This window comes from Sebastes umbrosus, chromosome 10 (assembly GCF_015220745.1).
Source record: "Sebastes umbrosus isolate fSebUmb1 chromosome 10, fSebUmb1.pri, whole genome shotgun sequence".
NCBI classification, from domain to species: Eukaryota; Metazoa; Chordata; class Actinopteri; order Perciformes; family Sebastidae; genus Sebastes; species Sebastes umbrosus.
The window spans coordinates 4,220,750-4,236,190 of NC_051278.1; the positions used below are offsets into that span (position 1 = coordinate 4,220,750).

Below are 15,441 nucleotides of genomic sequence, written 5' to 3' on the forward strand. Positions count from 1 at the left end.
GCTCTCAGATGATCAAAGAACCAAACTGATATGTTTATTTTTGAAGGAGATATCCACGTCTTTAGGACATTTTAATCGCCTAATTTAAAAAGAGTCCATGTCTCAAATAGACCTATATTTTCTTAAACTAATAACTGAATATTATCAAGTTTAAAGAGAGGGATTTATGGAAAACACAAATCTGACGCATTTTATAATGTGAAACCTGTATACAGGAGACAGAGTGTGTCCACTCTCTCTCTCTATGATGTGCTGTTGGACTGTCAGTCTGACGTCTCCTCTGTGCTGCCTGACTGCAGATAAAGTCAGACGCTGTGCAGATAAATGTGCTGCCTCCTTTGTGTGAATGGTGAATAGCTGCTGGCCTTGTGCTGTCTGTCGAGTACAGTGTGTTCCTGCTCAACTGTCACTGACACACACTCCTGTTCATCATCAGCAGTATCTGCTTTAACATTAAGCACACGTCTGACCCCTCGTCTAAAGACTGACTGAACAAATAAAACACGTTTTTAACATGTGTGCCAACATTTTATACGGTCAATGTTTCTCTGTTACATAAAGAATTTGTCTGTGCAGGAAAATGCTGATAATCGAATTCCCCTCACGTGTAGGTCTGGCTCCTTGCGTGCACACTTTACCGCTGTCAACCGCATGACACACACGCATTGACACAAATTTGTTTTATTTACGCCACCAATTTCTTGAATGCAACTTGGGATTTTTAGGTTGAAGCGGCTCAGTTTAAAAGCTAGGGTGAAGATACTGGTATCATATGAAAACCTAATGAATCCATTGTTACCAATCATGTCAATACTAGCTCGTCATGAAGGAGGTTAAATAACGCTCTAAACTTACACAAAATGCTGTCACGGAAAAACTGTCATGGCCATTTTTAAAGGGGTCCCTTGACCTCTGACCTCTAGATATGTGAATGTAAATGGGTTCTAAAAAATGTAGTTATATGTGCATAATTTAGGAGATAAAAGCTACCGAAAAACAAGACATGAGCAATGCATCGACTGAAATGTCTTGAAAGGAGATTAAAGAAAGATCAAAGGTACTACGGAGACTATGTAGACTTTATGGATGACATCATTTCACGGGGTGACGCAGAGAAGGTCCCTGAGGAAGAAACTATAACAACAATCCAGCATGGTACATTCCACATCATGGAGTTTATCATCCGCGGAAAAAAACAGGAAAAATGCGTGTAGTATTTGACTGTTCTGCCAAGTTTCAAGAAACCTCCCTTAACGACCGTCTCCTCACCGGCCCTGACTTGACAAACACATCGGTGGGTGTTCTACGCCGCTTCCGAAAAGGTTCCGTTGTAGTCATGAACAAATGTTCCGCCAGTTTCACGTAAAAAAAAGGAAGATGAAGATTATTTAAGATTCTTATGGTGGGAGAATGGCAACTTGAAAGCCACACCATCAATCTACATGAATGAAGATCCACTTGTTTGGAGCGGCCTCATCTCCTGGCTGTGCCAACTTCGGCCTACAACATCTGGCAGCACAAGGGCAAGGTCAATGCAGCGAGGACGCCATACGCTTCATTCAAAGCATAGCAAGAAAGCCACTTGTGTCTGCCTGTGCTTCGAGGGAATTACATGTCTTTTTTTAATAAATGATGTTTTGGTATAGTATACTGTACCTGTGTAGCAGCTGTAGGATGTCAGAATCAGGATCTGCACGGTTATTTTATAAAAGTAGCACAGGGAACAGTCGATACACACACTCAGTGGCAGCACTGCACAACAGCTGTCCAATTTCTTTTTGTGTCAACATATATGTATATGCTATAATGTTGTGGCGGTACTGAGTTCCCCAGACTTTAGTTGTTCAGTCAGAAGACTGAAAAACAGTTCCCATCCACATAATAATATAAAATAAAATGCCTTCTTAATAATAATAATGAACAAATGCCTCTTCAATAATGAACAAATGCCTCTATATTAACAAACAATTAAGGAAACTGAAATATTGGTTTGTGTTTTTCCTTTTACCCTCCTTTAAAGTTTTCCCAAATAAAATACACTAAAAGAAATGGGTATAAAGGGTTTCATTGAAAATCAACAAATGAATAGAATACAAAAATACAGCCTGCAGGCGTTAGGCTATTGTAAGGCAAGCCAGATCGTTGCACAAATAGTACCTAAACGTCCCAGTGCAGGTAACCTAATTGGTTGGCACTTAACTTGTTTCCCCAACTAGGAGAGTCAACACTCTCAACAAACAAAACACAAAGATCACAGAATCCCAAAAGGGCCCAAAACAGACCAGAGTTTCTGGTAAAGCTGATAACACATGTTGCATTGAGTGAAGGAGAGATCAGAATGACACTGGGTGTGCAGTTTCCCTCCTCTTTTAAGCCCTACAGAAAGGGCGTCGTTACACCCTGATTGGCCAAGAGGGGAATGCACCAAGCTGCTCTCAACTATCATTTAAGAGCCAGTCCCCACACCCTGCGCAACAGGTGAACTGAATAACCCTCTAATCACTCAGCAACTCAACCAAAAAAACACCAGGGAAAAGGGAAACAACAGCAAGCACCAGAGAATTGGCAGCTGCCACAATGTTATAAATATAATACATGCACACCACAAGAAAGTATGTCCTTACAGTCGTTACTCATGTCTATTTGAAATTAAATCCTCTCTATTTTTGAGGCCTCCTCCTGGCGAAGGTTTTCATCCATGCATCCAAATGGATGGAAATTAAATATGTATTTTCTGTTTTCAAAAGGGACCTTGTGGACAATCATCTCATGCAATATGCAAAGTGTCTCCTCAGAGCTTATGAAGAACTGAACATATAGATGATGACCCGCTAGAGCTACGATGGAAGAGTGCAGTCTTATTATTTATTTATTTATTTTCCCTTTCATTTATTTTCTACTCTCTATTATTTATTGTTATTAATATTTTATGTAATTCAAGCTGTCTTTCTTATCCAATTGTGCCTTTTATGTTATCTTTTTATCTTCAATTTAAAAAAAATAATAATAATTTGAGTTCTCAAGTTTGGGTGAGACGTCATGATTGACAGCTGCACTGAGCCAGAAGTTATCTCTACAAGAGAGGAAAATAAGGAATTAAACAGGAAATTGGACTTTATGGAATTTGTATTTATTCTGTATTTATTTTGATAGAAAGATGAATGTATTTATTTATTTTTCTGTAAAAACAAATACTAATTAAAAATAAAAATAAATAAATCGAAAATAAATGCATGAATAAATAATAAATAAATGCAAAATTAATAAAAAATGAATAAATAAATAAAACAATTATGCAAGAGTAAATAAATAAGGGAATTAAAACAAAGATAAATAGATAAAGATGCAAATTAAAACAGAAATACCGATAAAAGTAACATTTTAAATAAATGTGAAAAATAATAAAATAAATAAACATAAATAATTAAAGGGAAATTAAACATAAGAGTAAATAAATAAGGAAAATTAATACGAAGATAAATAAATAAATAAATAAATAAGCAAATTAAAACAATTATTAATGGCATTTGTTTTTTAGATTATTTTTGCTATATTTTATGACATATTTATTTATTAATCGAGTCATTTATTTATTCATTCATTTCTTTTTTATTTTAGCAGGTTCTATCCTCCATAGAAAAATATCACACAGGTTTTGAGAATGTTCACAAAAATTTAAAAAAATAACATGAACAACATATTGACTCAGCATGGTGGTGGCGATGACTCATGTGCAATCTCATCTTTTATGGCTTTTATTACATGGATGAATGGTCTTAATTTTATGAATGAGCTTCATTCATGTTGATGCTGCAGAAAATGATGAAAATGCAGAAATTGCACTTCACACATGTCTTCCTGTATTTCACAAAGCTCCTCGTGCACAACTATAGGAACTGCACGGGGTTTCTTCCATCCAGCTCCACCAGAAGATCCACCTTTATTTCCCCACTTTCTCCTCTTCTGTATGCACCCAGCCAGCTGTGTGAAAAAAATATATATATAAAAAAAAAAAATATATATATATATATATATATATATTTATATATATATATATATATATATATATATATATATATTCAGGACTATGCAGTAGAGCGTCAAACTAAAATAAAGTCTCAAAACTAGATTATGTCTATATAAAGCAGGTAATAGGATCAGCCAATAATGCAGCACCTACCTTAGTACTTTTAGTGGCTTAACTGTCTCATAACACATCCTCCAGTGTGTTGCATAAAGATCTATTTTGGGGTTGGGACTCACCATTATTTTTTGTTGTTGTTTTTATTCTAATTATCAGCAATCATTTTGCTATTTTTATTTATTTATTATTATTTTTATTTTTTTCAAATGATGTTTTGTTTTGAATAGAGCTATACTATAGGAGCTGCACGGGCTTCTTACATTCAGCTCCAACTGAAGATCCACCTTTATTTCCCCACTTTCTTCTTTATATGCAATCCAGCCAGCCACTCCTCTCCCCTCCTCTCCTCTCCTCTCCTCTCCTCTCCCAGCCTGCTGCTCCTCCTCACCGCCTCCTCAGTCCGCGCTGCGTCGCTCTGTCACACCCGAGAAATCTGACGTGTTTTTCGCATTTCCTGCAGCAGAGAGAGAGAGAGAGAGAGAGAGAGAGAGTGGTGTGTAGGAGGGGAGGAGGTCTGTCCTCTGGAAGTTCACATCAACATCAACAGCTGGAACCAGGAGCTGTGAAGCTGTGAATCAGGCCGAACCTCTCTCTCTCCACCTGGACCTGCTCCTCCTCCTCCTCCTCCTCCTCTTCCTCCTCCTCTGCTGCGGCTGTTTATCCGGCTGTCTGGTCGCAGCTCTCCGGGCTCCAGCATGCATCCTCCCGCCGGCCACACGGTGCTTCCTGCAGGGCGTCCTCACTGCAGCTAACGGAGCACTTTAAACACCTCAACATCTGGGGCCTCTGCTCACTTTGCACATGCGTCTTCCGTGCGCTCTAAGGAGGTTTACGCTCGTCTCTCAGCTGATATTTTGATGCTATTTGAAGCATATTTTGACCCATTTGGATGTTTAAATGTGAGATAATCCAGACTAGACCATTATAAAGAGGTGTGTTCTCCTTCACATCCAACTGGAGAGGTTTCCAGGAGGACCACCGGTTGCTCCAGGAGTGCATTTCGCTGGATTAAAGGTGCTTTTCACTGTAAAAAGCCACCATGGTGGTGTTCAACGGGATGCTGAAGATCAAGGTCCGGGAGGCTCTGGACCTGAAGCCGACCGCCTGGTCTCTGCGTCACGCCGTCGGCCCCAAGACGCACCAGACCTTCACGCTGGACACGTACATCTCCCTGAACGTGGACGACTCTCGGCTGGGCCAGACCTCCACCAAGCAGAAGACCAACAGTCCGGCCTGGAACGACGAGTTCACCGCGGAGGTCCGGGACGGCCGCCGCATCGAGCTGTCCGTGTTCCACGACGCGCCCATCGGATCCGACGACTTCGTGGCCAACTGCATCATCCAGTTCGAGGACATCCTGCAGAACGGCAGCAAGCACTACGAGGACTGGGTAAGACCAGGACCTGGAGCACACTATACACACCTCTACCTCTATAACAGGGCTGCAGCACAGAACCCTGTTCATTATAGATGTTTAGCAATTAATCAATTAATTATTCTGTCTGCACAACCTCAGGAAATAGTGATAAAAAACAACCAGATAACAGTGCAAAACCCCAAATATTCAATTAATGATGATTCCACATTATCACATTTGAGCATGGCCAGAATAAATATATATATATATGTATCTTTTATATCTCTATTATTGTTTTTATAATTTTTGTATACCTTTACCTCTCCTGTGTTTCACTCTGTTTGCTGATGTTGCTGCTTTGACACCTGAGTTTCCCTCTGGGGATTAATAAAGGTTAATCTTATCTATTTATATTATATATATATATATATATATATTCTATAATATTCAGGACTATGCAGTAGAGAGTTAAACTAAAATAAAGTCTCAAAACTAGATTTTGACAACATAAAGCAGGTTATAGGATCAGCCAATAATGCAGCACCTACCTAGATTAATATAATACTTTTACTATCTCATAACACATCCTCTAGTGTGTTGCATAAAGATCTATTTTGGGAGTGGGACTTGCCATTATTTAAAAAATAAATTGATTATAATTATCAGCAATAATTTTATTATTTGTATTTATTTATTATAATTGTATTCTTTTTTTACTGCACTACAAGGACTGGGTATTAATTAAATGAATTGCACATTTAATCGCTTATACATCAAACAGTTGTCTATTAACACGTTGGTTATTTACAGACAATCAGATATGTAGAGATGTCTGGATAAGCATGGGACATGGCGGTGGCAGGTTCAGGCAAGGTCACAAAGTAATTCTTAGACGTGTGTATAAAACAAACGTTTGTGCAACAAGAGATGAAACTTGTTAGCATTACAATCCAAACATACATCAAATTACATTGAAGTCTTTGGGATCATCTGTTTTCTATCCACCAAAAGGGGGCGTGACCTTGACTTTTTGTGAAGTACCCGTATGTGCCGGTCTGATGTATGTTAGTATGGAATTTAAAACGCAACCTTAATATCTCATAATTCTGCCTCAGTAATGTGAACATGCTTCTTTAAAGCGGCATTAATTCAAGCAAGCTGGAAACACTGACACGTTATCACCTTTATAAAACTGTGAAGGCAAACATGTGAGCAAACGGTTTTCTATTTACACATTCAGCAGACGCAGAGCAACATTATCATTCATGTGACTGACGTCCATTATTAACCCTCTCTGTGGCTCGTTTAGAACCAGAAGAGAGGGACATCTCTGGCTCTTTAGCTGCTGGCTGAATATTACAGTAAGAGTAAAGTTGTGGGCTGTGAAACCAAAACAATGAGACGCTAAAAGGCTTCATCACGTTGGTCTGTGGGGACTTGTGAGTAATAAGAGAGCTTCTCCAGCCAGAGTAGTTTTTAGTCTTTCACCACACTCCATCATACAGATAGGCCGACACATTCTCACTCCCAACTCGTCAAAATCCTCCGCTTGGTCAGCGCCCTTCGGCATCGGAGACCGACACACAGGGTACCCCTCTAGCGTTGGACAGACCAGGGATGGCGTGTCAATATATACAACAATATATACAACACAACCACTTAGTTAGGGTTAGGAAACGGTCGTGGTTGACGTTAACTTCACTAACTAGCGACTCACAGGACTGACGATACCGACTGAAGACTGACGTGACAAAATAAGTCAACGTTACTTTTAGTTTCACTCGGGACACGAACAGAGGTCTCCTGGTTGAAAGTCTTGTGTTTGTTTGACACAAACATTGGATGCCTCCTTGCGTCGGTTTCCGATGCCCAGGATCACTGACCAAACGGCGGTATATGACGAGTTGGGAGTGAGAACGGGTTGGATAGGACGGTTTTATTAAACTGTAGAAAACAATATTCTTTAACTTCTTACACATGCTGGATTTCTGCAAAGTAAACATTGTTGTCCTGCAGGGCAGTCTTGCAGATACACACAACATGAGTCACTGCACACACACACACACAGAGACACAGTAGATGCTCTTACTGTTGTTGTTGTTGTGCTCCTGTCAGACGGACCAGTGACCCACAGCAGAGCTACAAAGAGGCGAGGCATGGAGGGAGGGAGGGAGGCAGGGAGGGTGTGGTGAGGCCACATGTATGATACAGCAGCCAGCAGCACGGAGAAGCTGCTCATTGTTGTCTGAAGCTGCTGAAGCAGACGGATGTTGGAGTGTATTATTGATGAGGCCATCAGGTCCATTAGAGACACACACAGAGATGAAAGGAGGAGGAGGAGGAGGAGGAGGAGGAGGATGGGATGGAGGACAGAAAGTAAAGCTCCAAGCGTTTTCCTCATGGCGGTACAGTGGGAGACGGTCCAGGCTGTAAGAGCGTCTCCTCACAGCTTTGCACTTTGTGTTTTTGAAGGAGCACGTTTCGAGGCGCGGCCACTCTAGATCTAACACGTCTTGACTTAAGCTGCATCAACCATTATGTCATCTCAGACAAAGAAACACTTGACGTCAGCGTGAGGGAACTAAACAGTTCCCAGTGAGTAATGCTAATGTAAGCTACTGAGAAAAGCCTGTTGTGGAGAAGGTTTAATCATCTATGAGAGGAAGCAGAGCTGCAGGAGAGAATCTTCACCCTCTGAGACCGACTTTACTGTCTTTAAGAGGCTGTACCAGGTTCAGTTTTACAGCTAGAGTGAAGCTACACATATCATATGAAACTAGAAAACCTAATGAATCCATTGGTACCGACCATGTCATACTCCAAAGGGGTCCCTTGACCTCTGACCTCCAGATATGTGAATGTAAATGGGTTCTATGGGTAACCACGAGTCTCCCCTTTACAGACATGCCCACTTTATGATAATCACATGCAGTATAAATGTGTTATTTTCTCCTATTTTAAAATGGTGTGTTTGAATCTTTCTGCATACTGGGGTCCCTAAACAGTCTTGAATTACATAAATTGGGTATCACTGTAAAGCTGAAACTCTTGTGGATTCAATGAGCCCAACTGTATTCATGTGTGATGATGTTAGTCCCCATAGGAGACATTTTATTGTACTGAGACAATTTTTTTTTTTTAAACTTGACCTCACTGTCTAAAATGACCTGTGGTGACCTCTAGGATAATCACAGCTTCATGAAACTTTACAGCCACAAACTATAGACCTAGAGCATTCAGAGGATGGATGGTTTTCCTAGCTAGATTGACAATAAGGGGGTTTCTGAGCAGTTTACACAACAGAAGTGCTCGCCATCCAATTGCCAAAAAAAAATGCAATTTTTGCAGAAATCTCCAAATGTCAAAAGTTTTTGATCCCAAATCACAGCATGGCTTTTTCTATGGTGTTCCTCAGGGTCTTGATGTCTAAATGTGGTGTTTTGGAGGGATTATTGATAATTTTTATTAATTCTCCAGTGGTAAAAAAAATGGTTAAATTTAGCACCAAATCTGTGTAACAAATGGTATCGACCCAAAGATTGCTGCAACAAATTACAAGACATAATAGAGCATGGAGAGGACCATCATATACTTCTATCATAATGTTCTAAACCCTTATACACTAGAACAACTTGACACACAGTGCTGAGCTGCAATCTTCCCCCCTAAAACAGACCAAAACCGCTCTATTGTGGGTCTCAGAGGGTTAAAGTGTTTTTCTAGTCTTCTCCAAAGCCTCCAGCCTACCTCACAGAGCAGTGCACATACAGTATATGTCTAGTTTAGGGAAGACTTTTGAAAACACCAACATGCTGCTGGATGGACAAATAAGACTGGACAAATTGAAGTTTGAGTGAAATAAACATTAGCGGACTAATGAAAAAATAAATGTTTCATTCGACCCAAAACCAGATTGTCAAACAGAGCCTCTGACAAGGCTGGATTTAGTTGTTATTTTTGGGCTCACATTAAGTTGCAGATTTTTATCTGGTAAGTTCCCATGCAAAAGCATTTAATTTTTTTTTTATCCACACAGATATGAAAGACGTGAAGGAATCTGGCAAGTGCTTAGGAGAATGAGAATACAGCTGACTCAGCTATATTTTATTATTTATTACCCACCTGTCTGACAACATAACAAGTGTTCCAGTTCCAGGAGGTTAGAGTCAGTCAGCACATTGTTATTGTCTCATATTTCATTTATATCATGTAGTTCTCACCTTCTCCCTTTCACTAAGCATGTTATCATGTTTCTCATCATTTAATGTGTAACTGACAGAAGGTTGATTACATTACACTATTTAAAGTGCATTTAACTAGAGAGCTAGATGTGCATCTCTCTCAAAAGCGTGTTCAGAGTGCAGACAAAGAACGTATATTCGTAAAAAATGCAAGTCAAGTGGTCGTTCCGTTGCAACATCAGCAGCAGAGCTACGCTTCCGCTATTTTGGACCGAAAGAGACTACCGGACGTCAGTAAAACGTCCGCCTACAAACAGCAGTACAAGAGTAAAAATAAATTATTTCTATTATATTGTCATGATTTAATGTCTCTACTGAAATGTCCTGTGTTGAACAATAAATATATTTTAAATATGCATACTATTATAACTCTTTACTTAATTATTTATTAAACTTTTTGCCCGGCTGCTTCCCAGAGGAGCATAAAGTGAGCGATGGACATAAATGGAAGTTTTAAAAAATCCAGCACACAGATTTTGAGAGCAATCTCAAACTTTTTCATGTCAAGGATCCAAAATTGATATCCAATCCTCGGCGTGAATTTGCATCTATTCGCCTCTTTGCACTGACTTTGTATGTTATTGCGCCTCGTGAAAACTTTGCTTCGCTCGTTGGTGTGAACACACCGTTTGTGTCTCTGAATGCTGCTTTCACACCCAGTTTATACTCCATGTCTTCTGAGGACACTTTCCTTTTTAAATCTTCTTTAGCACAAACAAACTATTCTTAGAGACACACTCACACAGTGGCCCCAGAACCGTGCAGACAATACTCTTATTATCCATGTTAACTTCAATAACACCGAAGCTTTTGGACTTTTATCAGTTCTTATCTCATGAGATGAGTTTGTAAATATAGAAGCACCCGTTGGTGTTTATTAGAACTTCTCACAAACAGATATTTCAGTTAAGAGCAGCGTGTGAACAGAAACCTTAAACTCGTGTTGTTGTGACAAGTACAACAAAAAAAACCTTCAAAAGTAAAAGTCATAATGTTTCTGTTCTGCTGCAAGTCTGGACACGAACGGTCGACTTTCACCTTCAGCACAAAATGATACCGGCTGAGCAGGTCTCACCCATATAAATAACAGACACACAGACAGACGGTAGTAAATCCACATCCCAGATATTTGAGCTCATTATTCAAGCGTCCGTGAAGATCAATAATGTACGATATGAAAATGATTGTGTAGTGCAGTAGTTCCCAACCTGAGGTCCGCCAAAGATCACAGGGGTTGCGCCAGGATTGATCTGCTCTGAGGTTGTCAAAATTATATTTGCACATGTATAACTAAAATCATAACAACATACTTACTGGATAATTGCTACAAAAGTCTGTATATAAAACTATTAGGGCTGTCAAAGTTAGCGCTATAACACGTTATCAGAAGTTTGTTTTAACGCTACTAATTTCTTTAACGCATTAACACAATTGATTTTCAGAGGGTGTAGCGGGCTCAGTTTTAAAGCTAGAGTGAAGATACTGGTATCATATGAAACGAGAAAACCAAAAAATCCATCGGTACCAACCATGTCATACTAGCTTGTCATGAAGGAGGTTAAATAACGCTCCAAACTTGCGCTAAATTCTGGCGAGGAAGGGAAGTTTGGGTCCCCTGCTGGAGCTGTTGCCCCCGCGACCCGACCACGGAAAAGCGGTTGAAGATGAGGGAGTTAGTGAGTAAAATCAAATTGGCACCATAAAGGGTCATACTGATAGTTGAGCATGTTTTGGCCAATAAATCCTATCACATCTAGTCATATTTGCAAACCATGATTCTATGTTGTCAGAAAGTTCCCACCATTTCAGTCAACTACTGGTTTTATATCTATTTCATATTCAAATCTGTGGAAACTTCCCTAATTCTCTAAGTATTAAACAAAAAAAAAGTGCTTTTCAGTGATCCTGAGACTTAGTGATACTGTCTGTAGCCTCATCTTTATTATATTACCCAAGGTAGGTCGCACAGCTAAGATCAGGACTAGCTCTGCTCCAAGGAGGTCTGGACTAAAACCAGTCCACAAGTAACAGCAGTCTTTGTTTTAGACTCCAACACTGGGAATAAATGTCAGGTGAAGTGGAGCGAAGATACTGTAAATATAAAGCTGGTTTGTGTGAGAGAGAGAAAGCTGAAACTGGTCTGCAATAATCTGAAACCGTGGCGTCTCTGCTCTGTCTGAGCCTCACTCACATTGTCATCTTTCATATTTACCTGGTACCTGATCGGAGGTACCCAGAATACCCGATATGTGCCCGATTATAGACGGCGAGCTTTGACTGGTCGTGTGCCAGTCATGGCAAGATTGTATGTCTCTATAATCTGACACAGTGACCATCATAACAGACAAACACATAGTGTGAACCCTCGGCGTTAAAGACACGTTTTCATTGCGGTCCAGTTAGTTTTCCTGAGCCTCAGTAAACTCTCAGAGTATAGAGGAAGCGCTCAGGCCTGCTCTCCTCTTGACCCGGTTTCCCTGAGGGCTGCAGTCAGTAGAGGGGTGTCCTCTCCGTGGACCGGAGGAAACGGGGGCAGGGCTCTTTATGTGTGAGAGGCTAATATTAGAGCCAGTGTGTTTGAGTCACACGGTAGGCCCTACTTCCTGTTTTCACTGTCCAAGTTTACTTCCCAGAGAGAGAGGAGGGAAGAGGGACGGAGGGATGTCTCCGCAGGTGTCCCCCCCCGTTATCACTCATTAATCTGCTGTATGTCCGTCGCTTACAGTACAAAACAGATGTGAGGAATGCAAGATGAAGCTGCTGTCAGATCAAACTCAACTTTTCACAGAAACAAGATATTGTATATAATATATATAATAAATATAATAAAGGTTTAAACACTGCAGTCTGAGCTCATGTAACACGTCCAATGAAGTTTATAAATCACAGTTTGAAGTGTGGAGGTTAAGCGTCTGTGACATAAATCAGCGGCGAGCTCCACACGGCAGAATTCAACTTAGTAAGGAGACGTCCCCATTTCCTCACAAACAGGATGAGAGACGAGAAAACACCCCGTCACACACACACACACACACACACACACACGCACACACACACAGTGTACATTCATTACACAACAGATGAACAGCCTTTTATTATATGTATTAATGGGCTGATTTAATTAGTTGGACAGTGCTGCTTTAAGTAGTTTGTGTCACAACGCTTTGAGCCTTTTTCACTGTTTGTTGAAGTGTTTGAGTGTTTGATGCATCAATATTAACATTATATACACATTACTCAACCACTGTATCACACAAATACACAGTATGCATACTGTATACAGTACATACACATACAGAGTTCTTTCTTCTACCCAGGATGTGGACTCAACCCAATAACATAGATTGTATATAAGAAGTGGACGTAGTCAAAATGACATCACCCATTGGTTTGTGGACTACAGTTTTTAAGCCTCGAGTTCAGCATTTTGTCCGTCGGCATCTTGTTTTTTTGCTATCGCCATCTTGGTTTTTGGCCATCGGCATCTTGGTTTTTGGCTGTCTTGATCTTGGTTTTTGTCCGTCAGCATCTTGGTTTTTAGCTGTCACCATCTTGGTTTTAAATACCGTCTAAATACAAGCAGCCATTTAAGAACTTTGCCTAAATAAAATGTAATAAAATTGGCTGAATTGTGATTTAATTTGGTTCCATCTCATCAGAGAATAAGTAAATGAGATCACATAACTGTTATATACCACATTTAAATACTTCACAGTTTTTGATACCCAGTGCTCCGACACGTTTGAGTGGGTACCAAAACCGTATCGAGCTCCAGGTTAAAAGACATACTGTATATTCAATTTAAGGTCATATGAGCAGAATTTACCAGTAAGCGACTTGTCCTAAAAATGTAAGATAACTCTGTATAATGTCCCTTGGATGTCTGCCTGTCTGTGTTCATCTGTATCTGTAGGTCTCTCTGAGGATACATGCAGCCACATGACTCCAGCTTGACTAAGGCTCATGTGATACTGTACGAGCTTTGGGACAGCTGTGTGTGTGTGTGTGTGTGTATGTGTGTGTGTGTGTGTGTATGTGTGAGTGTGTCCCAGAGGAATGCGTCTCAGTGTGATTAAATGAAGCTCATTAAGCTCCAGTTGACATCATGTGACATTAATGATTACATCTTTGAATAAACCTCAGTCAGAGATATAAAAGAGTAAAAACACCCTTTGGAGGTGCCTAAACATCATCTAGAGGCGTCCTTTCCTGGGGCACCTGATGACCCCGTTGCTATGGATACCATCCATACAACAACATTAACAACACCAACAAACAGAATAGTCACATTACCTTGACTCGAGGCCGATCGCCAGCGCTGATAAACATGCAGCTGCAGTTGGATTAAACTAGCGATAGAAATAAGGTTAATACATTCAGCATGTCATTAACCTGCATACTCTTTATAAAGGTTGATATGGTGTCATCACTTCCTCCTTCACGCTTGGCGTGGACACAGAGTGTTACCTTGAATGGAAATGTCCCTTCTATACGTTTTATATACGTGACGGTCCCATTTTCACCCTTCTAAGCACTTAACAACCCAAGCAGGACTGTTTTCATTTGGTTCTGTCTTTTTCTATCTTGAATACGACAACATATCTAGGCCATTATAAGTAAAATTAAATAAATCATTATAGAGCCGGGGGAGGAGGGAAATATTCATAGAAAAACTCAGAATTATTATTAAAATTAAAGTCGTAAATTTACACACAAAAAATAAAGAAAACTTGTATATTCTTTGAGATTAAAATGGCAAATTTCCGAGAGAAAAAAAACACAAATTTGCGAGATGATGAAGTCATAAAATCACGAGAAAAAAACTTAGATATTCTCTGAGATTAAAGTGGCAAATTTACGAGAAAAAAAATGGATTCTTTAGGTTTTATATGATACCAGTATCGTCACTTAAAGCTTTAAAACTGAGCCCACTACAACCTAAAAACAACTTAAAGAAATTAGTGGCGTTAAACAAATTTGCATTGACGCATTATTATCCTGTTACCTTGGACAGCCTTATGGTAGTATTATCATATTGGGTTTTCTGGGCTCCTGGGGGTCAAGAGTTTGCCTGGTTGGTAGTCCCGGATGGTTCAGACAGAAATCAGAGCTGCTGTGTTGGTTTGGACGTGTTTTTTACTGGATGGAATATGATCCAAAGGAAGGAAGGCCAACAGTCTGAAGGATTATTATCAGCAGTTTATTCTACTATAGAACAGGATATTATGAGTCTGGAAACTTATCACAGTGACAATCAGTTAATCTTCCATAATGACACAATTTCAAGGAAAAACAGTAGAATTACAGCGTTCATGTTACAAAGTCATCCACCAGGAATCTCTGCTATACTCCCTTTTTTAACTGGATGACTCTACGACTCTCCTGTTATATTTGGTGGAGAACTAGCTGCACTAAACACTGACTGCAACAAGTGCAAAACTCTTCTTCTATGGTGATTAAACTTGTCTAAAACAGTCTTAATGTCAGGGAGAAGTACGAAGATAAGAACTAGAGTAGAGATGTGTGTGCTCTACTGTTTCTAAAGGCCAACCAGTCCCTGTATAAACCTTTAAGAAGAGCTAATGGACGAGTAATGCTTCAGGTATGTTATGAGTTCTGTGTGCTGGCTGAAGGACAACATGTGTGTACTGTGTGTAAGATAACCCAGAGACAATTAGTTTCTGTTAGACATGGCAACA

The 15,441-nt window shown here is 39.9% G+C and overlaps 1 protein-coding gene across 1 annotated transcript in view; it reads left to right on the forward strand.

Moving 5' to 3' along the window:
* Positions 1–4,635: 4,635 nt before the first annotated feature.
* Positions 4,636–15,441, forward strand: part of LOC119495535 (protein kinase C epsilon type-like) — a 54,347-nt gene continuing 43,541 nt past the window's right edge. Inside the window, 1 exon segment of the mRNA XM_037782142.1 lies at positions 4,636–5,534. Within this exon segment, the coding sequence (XP_037638070.1) occupies positions 5,184–5,534 (351 nt within the window). The 5' untranslated portion in view covers positions 4,636–5,183.